This window comes from Micropterus salmoides, unplaced genomic scaffold (assembly GCF_014851395.1).
Source record: "Micropterus salmoides isolate LMB-PRFRI ecotype aquatic unplaced genomic scaffold, ASM1485139v1 Ms_hic_scaffold_21, whole genome shotgun sequence".
In the NCBI taxonomy this organism is placed as follows: domain Eukaryota; kingdom Metazoa; phylum Chordata; class Actinopteri; order Centrarchiformes; family Centrarchidae; genus Micropterus; species Micropterus salmoides.
This window is the reverse complement of record NW_024041262.1, coordinates 19,973,946-19,989,890: the sequence shown is the minus strand read 5'-3', so window position 1 is coordinate 19,989,890 and position 15,945 is coordinate 19,973,946. Positions and strand designations below refer to the sequence as shown.

At 38.6% G+C, this 15,945-nt stretch overlaps 1 protein-coding gene across 2 annotated transcripts in view; it reads left to right on the top strand.

The window, feature by feature from the left end:
- Positions 1-15,945, top strand: part of ttyh2 (tweety family member 2) — a 67,918-nt gene that overhangs the window by 34,656 nt on the left and 17,317 nt on the right. For both annotated transcript variants that reach the window (XM_038735949.1, XM_038735950.1), the window contains exons 4-5: positions 3,835-4,055; positions 9,530-9,625. In XM_038735949.1, the coding sequence (XP_038591877.1) occupies positions 3,835-4,055; positions 9,530-9,625 (317 nt within the window). The remainder of the gene's footprint in view (positions 1-3,834; positions 4,056-9,529; positions 9,626-15,945) is intronic.

The window sequence follows — 15,945 nt, the reverse complement described above, 5'->3', positions numbered from 1 at the left end:
TAGTGAAAGAGGTTTCACCCTTCGGTAGAGTCTGAGAAGAAGTATTGTAATGTTGGGGGCAAGACACACATAGATAATTCAACAAGGTGTCTATTTCCAATCCTGATCTTGCTATATTAGCTCTTAGATGAAAATAATGGTCTTCTATGAATTATTATGTAGTATGAATAGTAATACAATTGTTTTCCCTGTACAATTCAATGTCTTCGTTGAAATGCCATGGGATTGATTGAAGTCTATGTGAAAGACTGAGTACCAATTTTTGATTTGATTTTATCATAGTGATAGTAGAGCCAATGAGGAATAGAGGTGAGACTACATGATCACCCCCCCCCCCCCCCGTTTACATGTAAACGAGAACCTTTGCATAATTCTCATTTATCTATATTTTATTCCCTTTCCCCAAGCTAGAATCAGCATTAGAATTTTGACAGCACATTTTTTCATTTTTTTCAGCCCAAAGCCACTTGTCATTTGTCACACTTATGTCATTTATCGTGATTTCTTATGTTATTTTGTTTGTTGTATACCCTCCATCGTGTAGAACTGAATATCCCACAGTAAAATAGCAAAACACACGCCGCTGCTTTGTTCAGAAAGATGTGAGGCAGAGAATTCTTCTCCATGGCCACAACACATCAGACTGAGATAAAGGCCAAGAAGACTGGGGACTGGGAATCATATCTTCTTGATCGGTGCGGATCACTTACACGGTGAGGATCAGACCAAGACGAAGGAGAGATTAGCTGGATTGGCTGTCTCCCCAGGCGTTTTAGATAAGATTCTCACACAGGAGGCGAGGATCAGATACATGCCTTCATTTCTCATCTACGATTTCATCTGTTCAGTCTGAGGAGGAAGCAGTTTCGAAGAGTGATCAGATAACTACAGAGCACCTCATGCCTGTGAATATGATCTCAGTGGCTACTCCAGTATGTTTTTTGTGTCATTTAAATATGAAAGCCACTGTGTGCAGGATATTTATGCTATTATAACATCGTGCAAATAATTCTGATGGCAGAATATTTAGTTTGTTGAAAGGTGAGCAAGTCTCGGTCATAAGTGGAAATATTGGTCTATGTTGATTTGAGTCCATTCTTCTAGCATATTTTTTGATACTGCCACTGGGTGCACCAGAGGGAATTTTAATTTGAATAAATACATATTTTTGTCATACATAAATAATAAGTCATTTTCTTTCTTTTTTTATTTTTAAGGAAACATAACATATATTCATTTCCAAACACATATACATGGTGCAGAGGTTAGCACTGTCAGCACACAGCAAGAAGGTTCTGGGTTTGAACATGGCAGCCGGCTGCCTTTCTGTGTGGAGTTTGCATGTTCTCCCCATACCTGCTCCAGTTTCCACAGTCCAAAGACATGCAGGATTGATTGGTTACTCTAAATTGTCTCTGTGTATCAGCCCTAGAGCCCCATGTTCAGGAGACGTAAAGTAGAGTTATTGAAAATCATTTGGAGATCTCTTGTTTTGATCAGAGTAAGACATAAATGAGACGATAATTTGAAAAGTAGGAGAAAAAAGCATTAGCTCAGTTGTGTCTAGGAGAAATGAAATATCAACTATGAAATCTCTTCTTGGATTTTGCTTTCCTCTGGAAATGCACCCCTAACTGTACTGCCAAGCAAATCGTATCTTGGTTCTCCGATGCTATTTACACATATTTAAATTTGGCAATATACATTTGGCATCTAATTGGCCTATTTCTATGCAAATGAGTCTCACTGCAAAAAAATTAAATTCACAAACTCCAGCAGCAGCACTAATAGCCACACAGTTAAGGTGTAATTATTAGCGTCTCCAGAGAGTTGGTTGTATCTGAAGTACATTTTTAAGGGGTGAAACACTTTCCAGTGATCATGTCAGCAGTGAATGTTGCCAGGCGTGGCAATAGTGCATCACAGTGCATTAAATGCTCACGGATGGCACAGACAGTGCAACCTATTATTCACCATGAGGGAATGAAACTGGAAAACAACATAAAACTTACTGCTGCAAAAGCAGACACAATGGTTACAATAACAGTCCAGCAGGGGTAGCTGAGTATAGAAAAGCTCTTCATGCGCCCAGATGCATTAGGGGGAGCTCACAGTTGAAGCATCCCCAATAACAATCACTCAGCCAAAAGTCTCAATATAGAGTGAGTCATACACAACCGAAACTACCCGCAGGTAGAAACCAATAATAGAGCGTGTGTAGTTCATATATAATAAGAATATTTAACGTTTTTATTTGAATGTGTTCTCTTTCAAATCCAACAATTTAAGATATAAGTGGAAAGTTTTGTTCTTGCAGCTGCATTTATACCAATCCTACCCAAATGTTGCTTAACCATGTCTTGTCATATGCTATTTCAGGCCACTTTAAATATTATATTATAAGTTATATAAATATTACTGGGACCACTACAGCAAATTGCAGATGAACGTTTAACAGATGCAAAACAAGGGCAAATTGCACAAAACTTTATGGGCACGTTTACACTGAATTATCATTAGCGCAATATAGTTTGTGAATCGGACCTCGAGACAGACCAGATAGTGATGCGCATTTTATGATGCTGTCAGTGGCAGCAATATATTCTTTGTAAGTTCGCCCAAGTCTTGTTTGCAGCCGTCTAGCGTGGGCCGCACGTTGAATGCAAACTCAACTAATTACTTCCACCCAACCACTCCTCGCCTTAGCTCCAGCAAACCCTATCCCTAACAAACACAGCAACAATATGAGTTTTCTCTCCTGTGAATGCCAAGTACCCAGAGCTGAATGGAAGCATTTATTACCCTTTTTAATTATCAAATAGCAGGATGTCTGTGTGAATGCCATTTCTTTGAAAACAACTTCTCCCTTCAAGCAAAGCACAGAATAATTAAACCCAAAGAAAATGGATAGCGCCTCTAGAGGAGATGTTCACTCCACACGTATAATCTGGTGTTACTGTATTTGGCCAATAAGGTAATAATATGATGTGTAAAAGTAAACGAGTGAATATTTATTACTTCAGTTTGTTTTTTGCCATAGAGGATCACACTTCCCCTTGGGGAATGGATTAATGGCTTAAACAGGTAAACAAACTATCAGTCTCATTAGTGAGACATCAGTTTGGAAAAAAGTCTGACAAACAGCAGCAGTTGTGGAATACAAAACTCCAGCACCAGCAAACTTACTATTTCACCTCTGGGCTCTCAGTTTTGGCTGTTTTCCCAGCTGAACTGTTTACTCAAAAGGGACCTCTTCACCGACACCCACACTCAGTATTCCGACTCTCCCACACGGTCCCCTCTCTCTGCTCCGCTGCTGATTGGCAGCACTGCCCAGCCTCATGTTTAGGCTAATCTCACCTTTGACCACTTTTTTGTTGGCAGACTTTCTCAGGCAGAAAAGTTGACCCACACATGGGCAGAATTCTGTGCTGTGCTCAGCTCTGAGAATAGTAATTTTGTTATTGTAGTAGAAAGGTGGAGATAATAAAAACACTATTATCTTTCTATCTACCATTTGTTTTGCAGGTATTTGGGCATAATCAAAGTACTGGACTAATAGAAAGTTTGACCTTAATATGGCACTAGATGAAAAGTCAGGGAATCCTCAAAGTCATTCAGATTCATCCTCAGGGGACCATGAATGTCTGTACAAATTTTCATGGCAATCCGTCCAATAGTTGATAATGTTTTTTCGTGTGGTGATGGAATGACTGACTGACATACTGACTTTTTATAATTCTAAACTTTTGTCCTTTGTGCTTGATATTCAACTCCTAACCTCAGTACTGTTGAATTCATCTCACCTCTTTCCTCTCCTCTTGTGCCATCCAGGTGACTGGCACCATGGGCAGCATGAAGAGTGGCCTGCACCAGCATCTCGCAAGGCTGGATGAGATCTTAGCCACGCGGGGCGACTATGTGCAGTCTTTGCAGTTCATGCAGCAGATGGCTGACAACGTGATCAAACAGTTGCTGGGCCTGCCTGACTGGGAGGAGGCTAAAGTGGATCTGGCCTGCATTGCTGATCAAACAGCGAACATAGAGTACTACAGGTGAGGAACAGAAAAATACATGTGTCTGGCTTATACAGTGCAGTGTGCCCCAAAGCCCTGTTCACTCACAGGGCTGATGATGATAAACAGGAAGACAAAACCATCAAAAATGGAAACTATCCAGAGTTGGGAGGACAAAATTCAGGATCTGGGTTAAAATGTTGTTTACTGTTTCCATGAATATTCATCAATCAAGGTTATCATGCAGCCAAAATTCTGTGGGAGGCAAATATTTGCACATGCTTTTCTAAATGGCATACGGGAAGATGGATGCTGATTAAACCGGACCTATCACATTTTTATGATCATATAAATACTACAGAAAGTAGAATAGATGTATTTGCTTCCTTCAGATACAGGATATACTTAAAGCTGGGGTAGGCCATTTATTTCAGAAGCATTTGTGTTATATTTGTTGAAATTGTCTTTACATCGTGATAGCAATCAATAAATCAAATGCTGTGACACAAAAATGAAAACAATCTGGTATCTGTGGCAGTCGCAGGACTGCAATATGCACAGCTAAACATTTAATTTGGTCTGAATAAAATGATTGTTTGGCCTACCTACCTACCCGCACACTCTGCCCATGCACTCTTTGTGCATAACAATGTGTTTTTGGGGGGGGGGCTTTAGGGGGCTCCATGAAGGGAGGAAGTGGGATTTTTTTAGTTGGATACTTCCAAAATCTAGCTGTGTATCCGATGTTGCCTACCCCAGCTTTAAGTTTATAATATCATGTCTCTTTTGTGGCTGCCATCACTGAGCAATTTGCCAATTGAACATTCAGTTAAATAGATAATTCATGTGTAGGTAGTTACATTCTGCACATTATGACCTGAATATATCACAAGATATTTAGTGGATGGGATGAAAAAATGTGGCTGCATGTGTGTGTGTCATCCACTTTGGTGAATATGAAGTCCTTTGCAGACATGGTTCTGTGGGACGTTGTAAGATAGAAGAATCCTATTAAATCATTAGCAATCATTGCATCAACACTTACACTGCATGTACCCTAATCATAGACGACAATGGTCGTAACAACTACAGTATGCTAAGAAGTATGATCCTAGGTCTTGTCTCATTACTGTTAAACTCATAGTCTTATCGTCTTAGAGCAGGAACAACCCCATGGCCAATTTTTCAGTCCTTGTGGAGGCTGGTATGTCTGTGGAGGCTGCAGTAACAGACAGGCTGGTAGTATTGTATTGATCTGTAATGTGACTCTTCTGCTCAGCCGATAATTCAATACACCACATTGCTCTGCAATAATAGACTAAACAGACTGTCTATTAATGCAGAGCAAAGCCAGACACTATAAGCTGTTATTGGATTCATTATCACTGCCTCACCTCCCAATAAATATTTTGTGTGCAGTTGGACGCATGTGTATGTGCATCCTTTTGATTTGACTTGTCAAATGTTGTTGATTTGACTTGTCAAATGTTGTTGTCAAGAGTTGGCTGTTTACTCTTCAAGCTTTCTCGCAGTGTTTGTCACATTACTTTACTGAATCACAAAAATGGCAGAACACTGATAAAGACCAACATTAATTCCAGGAACTGGGCCACACCCGAAGCAAACAGACCCTTTCTGTTCTTATTTAGTCTTTAGTCTGACTCATTTTCTCTCCGTTTTTGATGTTGATAACATCAATACGTGTTTGAGTTTTTAGTTAGAAACACTCCAGCTTTGCAATGCTCAGGGGATGTGCACTCTAATCAGGTGTTTGATTCTCTAACATATTTTTTTCAATATGTTTGATATTTGCTCTTGTAGTTCTTAAGCCTATACCAAGGGTTTCTGTGCGTTTGCTGTCTTGGCACTTAATGAACTAGCTTTCACAAGTCACACTGATACTTCTGTATTGTCTTTTAAATGTCAATGACACACCTTTTTAAACTGGATATTTAAATTACTAGGATTTTATGTCTTCTGGACTACATTATACTATTTATTTTATTGTTTTATCTAACTGTATCAGGTTTTGCAGTATCTTTGTAACTTTGTTAAGAAAAGTCCTATACAAGTTATTATTTTTATTATGTCCATACAATGGATGACAGAGAGTGAAAAATATTCTTGAGGACAGATTATAGAGATTTAACAAGATTAAGGATCTGTTTCAATGACAGTACTCAGAGATTATTGATTGAGCACATGTAAATTGCACATAAAGAATCCAGGAATTTGGTCTTCAGTTTCTCTGGTGGGAGAAATGTTCTCCTTAGTATCCATACCCAACAGATCCTTCATCTCTATTAAGAGTTGCTGTCATTACATTATATTACAACTTTGGGGATTTAGACTTCCCTTAAGCCTAACCCCCCTTATGTGTGAACAGGAGGCTCACATTTGCAAAAGCATTGTCAGATAGGGGAAAAAACAAGATTATCACAGGAACTTCCCTCACAAAAGTGTAACATCTTTCTAAAAGAAGATATTTTGGTGGAAAAGATGCCGTTCTTCAACCTGACATTGGAGCCCAAAGTTGCAACATTTGCCCTCTGGAAGTTTGACTAGATTCCTCCCATATTTACATCGAGATAAAGGCATGTGTCTTATCTACTGCGCCATCACCACCTCACCACATTAGTTGTTACTGTCTCTCTTATAGACACAGACAAACTACTACTACTTACCTAGCTCTGTGTTCTATCCCAAGTATTCAGTCGACTCCATACAAACTTCAAATATACATACACGATAATGTCTGGTTGTAGATGTTTCATCCTGGTAAACCTGCCAATGACTCCGAAAATATCTACATCAAATGTATTCCGCAACTTACATAACCCAGTTATTGATATCAAAATATAAAATTAAGCATTTTAAAAAAATCTTTTCACTCAGTATTTTAATACTAAATTAACAAGTCAACCAAACAGCAAAGAAAATGATCGTCAAGGCACTCCATCAAGGACAGGCAACACTGTGGGAACACCATAATAACACCAGGATAGAGGTATACATGGAAACACGTACACATGCATAGCCCACTGCATGATATTAAATCTATTCAATCTCTTTGGGTTTACATTTTTTTTGTCTTTCATTAAAGAAACAGTGAAGTTAAAATTTAAAAGAAGAAATGGAAAGTAGAGTGTGATCTTATGGCTTCCTTAATAAGAGCCCCTTGGTGAGTTTGGCCGTGGGCCTGCGGTTCCCCTTGCCCCAGACACAATTTCTTGAGGACATGTACTTTTCTATTATACATAAATGTAAACCCCCATCCCTATGTTTCTTTATGCTGTACTCAGTTTGACTCTAACTGAATTAAGATAACACAGACAAACACGGTGGCAGTGTCACCCGAGAGCCTCCATGTGCATGTTGATGTCTCAGCTTCTTGTACTGTACACTGCCAAGAGGGGAAAAGATGAAACGAGGGATACATAGCAAGGAGGTGGTGGCAAGGGAGAGAAAAGGGGCCCGAAAGGGAAAGAGACAGAGAGGACAGAGATTAAAGAGAGTGCAAAAGAGACGAGAAGGAAAAAAGAGAGAGATGGAGAAACAGATGGGATGGGAAATAAAATAAATAATTAAAAAGAAGGGACAACTTTACAAAGTGAGTATGATGTTGGAGTGATGAGTGCAGGAGTTATGATGAGAGTAAAATGAACACTGACTGAGAGAATAAGACAAAAAATTAGGTGAAATAAATTCCTAGATCAGAGTGAAAAAGTGATGTTCTGCCACTCCCTCCAGTTGCACAGCATATATAACATTTAGCCGTATGGATTGAGTTCATTCATAATTAACCATCTGGACAGGCTCTCTATGTCCGGTCACAGTCTGACCACTGCTCACATAACAGATGGATACACTGAGGAGGGCATTACTGGACAGGTGCATACCCTCAAGCATCAACACACACACACGCACACCTCAGATGACAGCTATTGCATGTGTCTGTTGAAAATAAATGGGATCCAATCCCCTAGTATTCAGGTTTCTAGCTCCAACATGTGATTTAAAATTCTGGTTATAACAATATGGGTTTCTTCTGTGAGTTATGATAACATTGTACTCAGGACAGTACAGTAAGTGAAACCTAATTCCCCTTGTTGCGGTGCCTGTTAAGATTTTTTATTCTCGCACAGCACACATGCAGCAGCACATATGCCCTTTACAATGATAACGACTTCGAACTAACTGCACTAATACTCGATTCCTTATTGATTATAATGTGAATTTTTTGTATTAGTATTATTGTATTATTTTGAATACTTGCACATTTTTCAACTCATTACTTTTTCTTTATTTATATTTCTATATTTATGTTTATGAGTTGAGCACCAATATATACCAAGGCAAATTCCTCATATGTGAAAATGTACCTGGCAATAAGCGTGATTCTGATAGATGAAAGATAACCACTTGAAATTCTTATTACATTTTTAAACAATGGGTCTTTGATTTCAAACAGAAGTAGACAAAAGGAGCCTTCTCATTTCTAGTCAGCAATCATCAGTTTTGGTTGCAGAAACAACAGCTATCACTAGCATATTTTATTAGCCATAGCTAGCTGTTGTTTACTAAGCTAAACGATGCTCTATGAGTTTTTGAAAACACTGTCTCTGGCTGATTTTTTTAATGTTTCCAGATGACTCCTTTAAGTTTGAGAACCATGTCAAATTGGTCTTAACTATGCATGGTGGCTACATACATATATATATATATATATATATATAATATATAAAAGCTTGAGGCCAAAGCTACTTGATCTAGGCAACAGCATCCTCAGAAGTTAATGATCCATGTTGAAGATATGGCAATAAGGAGCAGCTTTGTTCTCGTAATGTGGAGTAGCTAGTTAACCTTAGTAGAGTAACACCGTATTATAAACGAAAATATAATTTTAATGCTATAGAATTTCAATCAAAATGAAAGAGATTCATGCTTTATAGTTGGTATAGTCCACTAATGTGATTTTACAAGGGAAGAAGATTTGAGGATGAGAAACATACTTAACACTGTCTCAGGTTTTCGCTATTGACTAGAAACTTCCCCAAACCAGATAAAGAGCAGGTTGGAGCGTACCCTGCAGGTGATGATATGCTCCTTGGCTTCAAGTAATCTTAGGTTACTATTCTATGTAGTTGGCCTTAGCTAGTTAGTGGAACAAGCTAACATTTACAGCTTTTGTTAGAGCAGATAAACACACAGTTTAATCCATTTCTTATGCTTTTGGACTCATTGTTTTTGGTTTTGTAAAGGTGATAAAAAAGACAACATCCTTGTGTTTGTTTGGCCTGTCATCTTTCCAGGTCTCTATGGTAGAGAGGAGGCATTTATTGGGTGACATCTACAGTATGATTATTACTGATAGGAATGATGGCAACAGCTGAAAAGCTCAATAAAACCCATGTTAGATGCAATCAGAATTTCCCTTTAACAAAACTGCTCTGACTTTACCAAAACAGACATTCACACAGCAGTTTAATTTCTGTCTCTGTCTATCGCTGCAGGTGGCTCTCCTACCTGCTGCTCCTCATCGTGGACCTGATCATCTGCCTGCTGGCCTGTCTGGGGCTGGCCAAGCAGTCTCGCTGGCTGCTCACCACGTGAGTTTAAAACCTATTTACAGAGAAGAGAGCTTTTTTTGTTTACTAAGAAAAGAGGCAATCTGTTCCAAATTCCATTTTTATGTTTTATGTGTGATTTTCGTTTTCTGCACAATAGAAGGGAAAGGAAGAGAGTGAAGACGCAGGGGCAGATGAAGAAAAATCACAACTAACTGAGAGGCAACAAGGACGCAAAAATACATTAATTTTGTTTTTGTCACATTAGTGCTGCAGCAGTTGCTACAGTTTCTATTTTGTCCAGCTATTACAACATGTGCATTTTATAATAAAATGCTCACTTCTCTAAATGAAAGACTAGATTAAACCTTGTTCATTCTCATTGCTAAATCTAGAAAACTATATCCAAGAGCAAATAAAATAAATAAAATGCAAAAGTGCAAAATAATTAAACATTTTAACATAGAAGGAGATGAATTACTATGAGTAGGTGTAGACAGAGGGAGCTGGCGGCAGGTGTTACCTCTCTTTCTCATGGGAAACTGCCATTCAATGAGACAGCTAAGTTTTTGCCTCATGTCCTTGTACAAACACTGCTCTGCTCGCCCTGTTGTATTTCAACATTTGCCTTTTAGCACTGCCAGCGGTAGGTTGAACTTGCTCAGAGTGTTGCCGTCTCACTAGCTTTGCTCTACAAATTGGACTGGAGAGCGGAGGAGAGATGGGAGAGAAGCCATTTGATGTTATCCACAATATAACTTCCTGAAGCTTGTTATTCCAGTTTAACACTTGACCTGCTTTAAACAGCTTCACACGAGAATTACACTTGATAAAAGACAAAACACGCTGTATGTGCGCTGTATTTTTAGGTCAATACTAAAGGTAATGATTTTACCTTTTATGAGTGACAAGAAAAAAATATAAATAAAGACATAATAGCACCTGCAGATTATATTAAAACATAACCAAACATAAGAAAAATTATAAATGTCACATTGTCTTCTAGATAAGAAGCAATAATAGAATACATACAGGTGCTGGTCATATAATTAGAATATCATCAAAAAGTTGATTTATTTCAGTAATTCCATTCAAAAAGTGAAACTTGTATAATGTCTACATTCATTCCACACAGACTGATATATTTCAAGTGTTCATTCCTTTTAATTTTTATGATTATAACTGACAACTAATGAAAACCCCAAAATCAGTATCTCAGAAAATTAGAATATTGTGAAAAGGTTCAATATTGAAGACACCTGGTGCCACACTCTAATCAGCTAATTAAAAACTAATCAAAACACCTGCAAAGGCCTTTAAATGGTCTCTCAGTCTAGTTCTGTAGGCTACACAATCATGGGGAAGACTGCTGACTTGACAGCTGTCCAAAAGACGACCATTGACACCTTGCAAAAGGAGGGCAAGACACAAAAGGTCATTGCTAAAGAGGCTGGCTGTTCACAGAGGTCTGTGTCCAAGCACATTAATAGAGAGGTGAAGGGAAGGAAAAGATGTGGTAGAAAAAAGTGGACAAGCAATAGGGATAACCGCACCCTGGAGAGGATTGTGAAACAAAACCTATTCAAAAATGTGGGGGAGATTCACAAAGAGTGGACTGCAGCTGGAGGCTTCAGGAACCACCACGCACAGACGTATGCAAGACATGGGTTCCAGCTGTCACATTCCTTGTGTCAAGCCACTCTCGAACAAGAGCGTCAGAAGCGTCTTGCCCGGGCTAAAGACAAAAAGGACTGGACTGCTGCTGAGTGGTCCAAAGTTATGTTCTCTGATGAAAGTAAATTTTGCATTTCCTTTGGAAATCAAGGTCCCAGAGTCTGGAGGAAGAGAGGAGAGGCACAGAATCCACGTTGCTTGAAGTCCAGTGTAAAGATTCCACAGTCAGTGATGGTTTGGGGTGCCATGTCATCTGCTGGTGTTGGTCCACTGTGTTTTCTGAGGTCCAAGGTCAACGCAGCCATCTACCAGGAAGTTTTAGAGCACTTCATGCTTTCTGCTGCAGATTTCATTTTCCAACAGGACTTGGCACCTGCACACAGTGCCAAAGCTACCAGGACCTGGTTTAAGGACCATGTTATCCCTGTTCTTAATTGGCCAGCAAGCTCCCCTGACCTTAACCCTATAGAAAATCTACGGGGTATTGTGAAGCGGAAGATGCAATATGCCAGACCCAACAATGCAGAAGAGCTGAAGGCTACTATCAGAGCAACCTGGGCTCTCATAACACCTGAGCAGTGCCACAGACTGATGGACTCCATGCCACGCCGCATTGCTGCAGTAATTCAGGCAAAAGGAGCCCCAACTAAGTATTGAGTGCTGTACATGCTCATACTTTTCATGTTCATACTTTTCAGTTGGCCAACATTTCTAAAAATCCTTTTTTTGTATTGGTCTAAAGTAATATTCTAATTTTTGGAGATACTGAATTTGGGATTTTCATTAGTTTTCAGTTTTAATCATCACAATTAAATGAAATAAACATTTGAAATATATCAGTCTGTGTGTAATGAATGAATATAATATCCAAGTTTCACATTTTGAATGGAATTACTGAAATAAATCAACTTTATGATGATATTCTAATTATATGACCAGCACCTGTATTTTGTTTTTTGTTTTTTTTTTGGCCAGAAGGAGGCAGGAAGTGCTGACATAAATTTCAATGAAAACATGATGTTTGTGTGACAGATTTATGGCATAAAAACACACTCACACATCAAAATACATTTTACACAGAAAGATGATATTGCAGGCGTTTATACATACTGCACGGTATGTACAGTGTATATTCATATGCAGTGCTTTAATTTAATGTCCTCACAGTATCTGTGTGATTTTTTTCCAAGTGTAAAGGAGCTTTCACAGGGCATGAAATCCACCCAGGCCCCCATTCATCCATCCGAGCGTCACTCTGTCTCTCTCAATCAGTCAGTTCAGAGTGTGAGCTGCACTAAACTTGCCCTACTAACCACAAACCCACCCCCACTTCAGCTTCCCCACCCCTGTGCACAAACACGATGAGTCAGTGTCAAGAGTGTCTGCCCTCCCAAGGCATGCTCTCTTCCAGTAGAATGGAAATGGTTGGAGGCTTTCGAGAGAAGATTAGCCTCTTGGCGCTTACCGACTTTTCCTGGTGCTTTAACTGGCTGGCACGGTGTTAGCCTGGCACATAGAAACAGCTTAGACAAGAACATACGCCCACATGTGAGAGAGGGAGAAACATCCATAGACCTCACTGTCAGCAGATTTCTTTTAGGTCTGTTTTTGGTGGGCATGTTGCTGCTGAATTTTTTCAATTGTATTTTTTTTTATGCTTAAACAAATTCTGATGCACCTCCACTGTATTGGGGTGGTGGCGGAAATCTCAGAAATTGACATCTCAAAAGCTGAGTATGTAACAGAGAATCTGTTGAACTGAACCTTAAAATGTCACAATAAAAACACAGCAGAAGCCCATTTCAAAATGGAAGCTGAGGTCAGCAACTAGTTTTCCACCTGTGCTGATCAAATATCTGCTTTTAATTTATTGTAATTTAGTATTGTAATTTATGCAAGGAGGTTATTTTAGTATGAAACCAGGTTAATGACCTGATAAAGATAAAAGTCAAGAAGACTACTAGTCTACACAGAATCACACCGAGGAACATATCTGCCAAATGCTCATTCAACAAATTTAATTTGTCTTCCTACATGACATGGCATGATCAAAACTTTTCTATGTTCATGTAATTGTGGACTTGGTTAAATATTGAAAAAGTCAACTGTGACTTGAAGCTTTACTTTATTAACATTCAACCGATCCTTCTATACCCTTAAGCAAAGTATGTTGGTTGCCTAAACTGTATTACACGAGACACAAAATGCAAAAAGTCTTTCATGCAATTATATGCCCATCATCCAACCCAGAATTTCCCCTACAGTTTTACATGGTGCAAAAACAAAGCACTTCTTAGTTCCCAATGAATATAATCCAATCAACAATTATGATGCCCTAAAAATTAATATATAAACTTGATTTCTATGGGACAGGGTTGACCCAGGTTTTTGAGAGCCATTTCTGCTGTCACAGTGTGAAATCCTTAACATTGTGTGTTTAATTTACCCATTGCCACTGGGGAGATTCCGGAAGAATTCTGTAAAGATAATACCAGCACACTGTCAGATAAGCATATTTATGGCATGTAACATAAAAAATTGTTAATTTGTTCAAAATTAAACATGACACTTGATTAAACTTCATTACAATTACATGCTTTGAATCCTGTCTCGACACTACCTTTTCATTTCAAAATTGTCCCGTTTAACCTAGACCCATGTAATTATGGTGTACCACAGGGATGTGTATTTGGGCCTTTGTAATTCTGTGTGTGTATATGTGCATATATATATATTATATGTGTGTGTGTATGTATGTATATGTGTGTGTGTGTGTGTGTGTGTATATATATATATATATATATTATATGTGTGTATGTATGTATGTATGTATGTATGTATGTATGTGTATATATATATATTTTCAACATAGGATATTAAGTGTATAATCCATATTAATGGTGATGACCCAGTTTCTTTAATATTCATTACATCAGCAGAAGCAGTAGGGCCACAGTCCAAGAGCTGAAAACCCAGATGAAAGAACATAATAGGCAGATTTATATAAAACCTCAGCTCTTCAAACTTTAAAGAGATTGCACAGCACTCTGGAGTGAAGTACAATTTCTTCTGTACATACAATCAATATATGGTCAACACACAAAACACTAATTTACTTAGTAAAGTCCATGTTTCCAGTGTTATCTTGATAGCTGAGACATTCTGCAAGTCTCAATCTGTGAGAAAGTTGTTTGCTCAAGACACATAAAAAACAATATAATGAGATGCATTCTAAGTTAGTCTCTAAGTTGGCAATCACAAAGCAGAAGCCAAATTTAGAACTTGAGAGAATGATGTGATTATTATCACAAGCTAATTGGTGTTGGCAGTGTGTTCCCATGCCTCCTGCATCACTTTCATTTTGGTTTTAATTGACACATACAGTTTGTAGTTTGTATAATAGTGCAAGCCATCACTTTCCATATCCGTTGTACAGATTGAATATACAGTAACAGCTGTTTACAGTAAAGTATTAAATTTTTGTCAGTTAATGAAAAAATCCATTTCCCACACTGATTTAACTCAGAGTGACTTGACATCACCCTTGGTGAGTGCATTTACTTGCATCATCTGCCCTGCTCATCGGCCTCTATGACTTTTTCACTTGATGTGCTTTGCGTCAGGTTTGCACACGATTTTGTGCTATACTATGTAGCTTATTGAATCCCCTTTGCCCACCAGAGCACAAAACTGAATACAGTCTCGCTTGGTTTGGATGTGACCTACAGGCACTGAGGAGGCAATCAGAGAGCATTTCTTTCATGTGCCCTGTCACCCAGTGTCATAGTTAAAGAAGCTCTCGCAGTCCGGTATCACACACCAAACAACAACAAATTGTAAAATAAGCATTGTCTGGCAGACACATAGGCCAGTGGTTCCCAACGTTTTTGGCTTATGACCTTTTATAACAAACTAATGTGTGATTGTGCCCCTCATCACAGCCTAAGCTAAGCAAGTGGTAAACACACAATTAGTAAAAACAATACAGACACATTCAGGGTGCTTGTGTATTGTTCTCAGAAAAGATACTGAGATACTTTCCATGTAACTATGCAAGTACATGCAGACATTACCCTGTTAAACCACTAATACATTCGAACCACTTTTGCATCTGTTCTGCTTTTCAATTTTAAATCAAGATGAGGACTTTGTGAAGCCATGCCCTTATTCCTATCTGTTTCCTAGTTAAGTGTCGGGGCTTGTGAGGGCTCTGTATCTGAGAGAAGGATGGTGATAGACTACAAGAGTGAAAAACTGATTTAAAAAATGAGGCAGAAGCAGAGAAAATATAAGGGAGAGAGTGTGAGGGAATAGAGAGAGCAAAGAACTGTAAAAAAAGATAAAGTAAGAATGATTAAGGACATGTGGTGGCTTGTAAGTTCAATGTTGGAAGCCTAGTATCTTCTCTGCACATTGGGAATTTGATTAGCCAGGGAGCTGGAGAGTGTTGAAAGACAGACAGGACATGCATACCCAAAAAATATTTAAGCCCTGGTAACATGTTGTAAGGGGAATACCGTGATTGTGCTTTTGTGGGCAAATTAACAGGAGCTTATTGGATTTTCAGGATATTATTTCACCTAACATAAGCAGATCTATGAAAGGACCAGTGTTCATCTTTTAATGGGTATTGATCTTTTTCTAACATATTGTACACACAAAGACAGACACATCACTGCTCCCCTGCA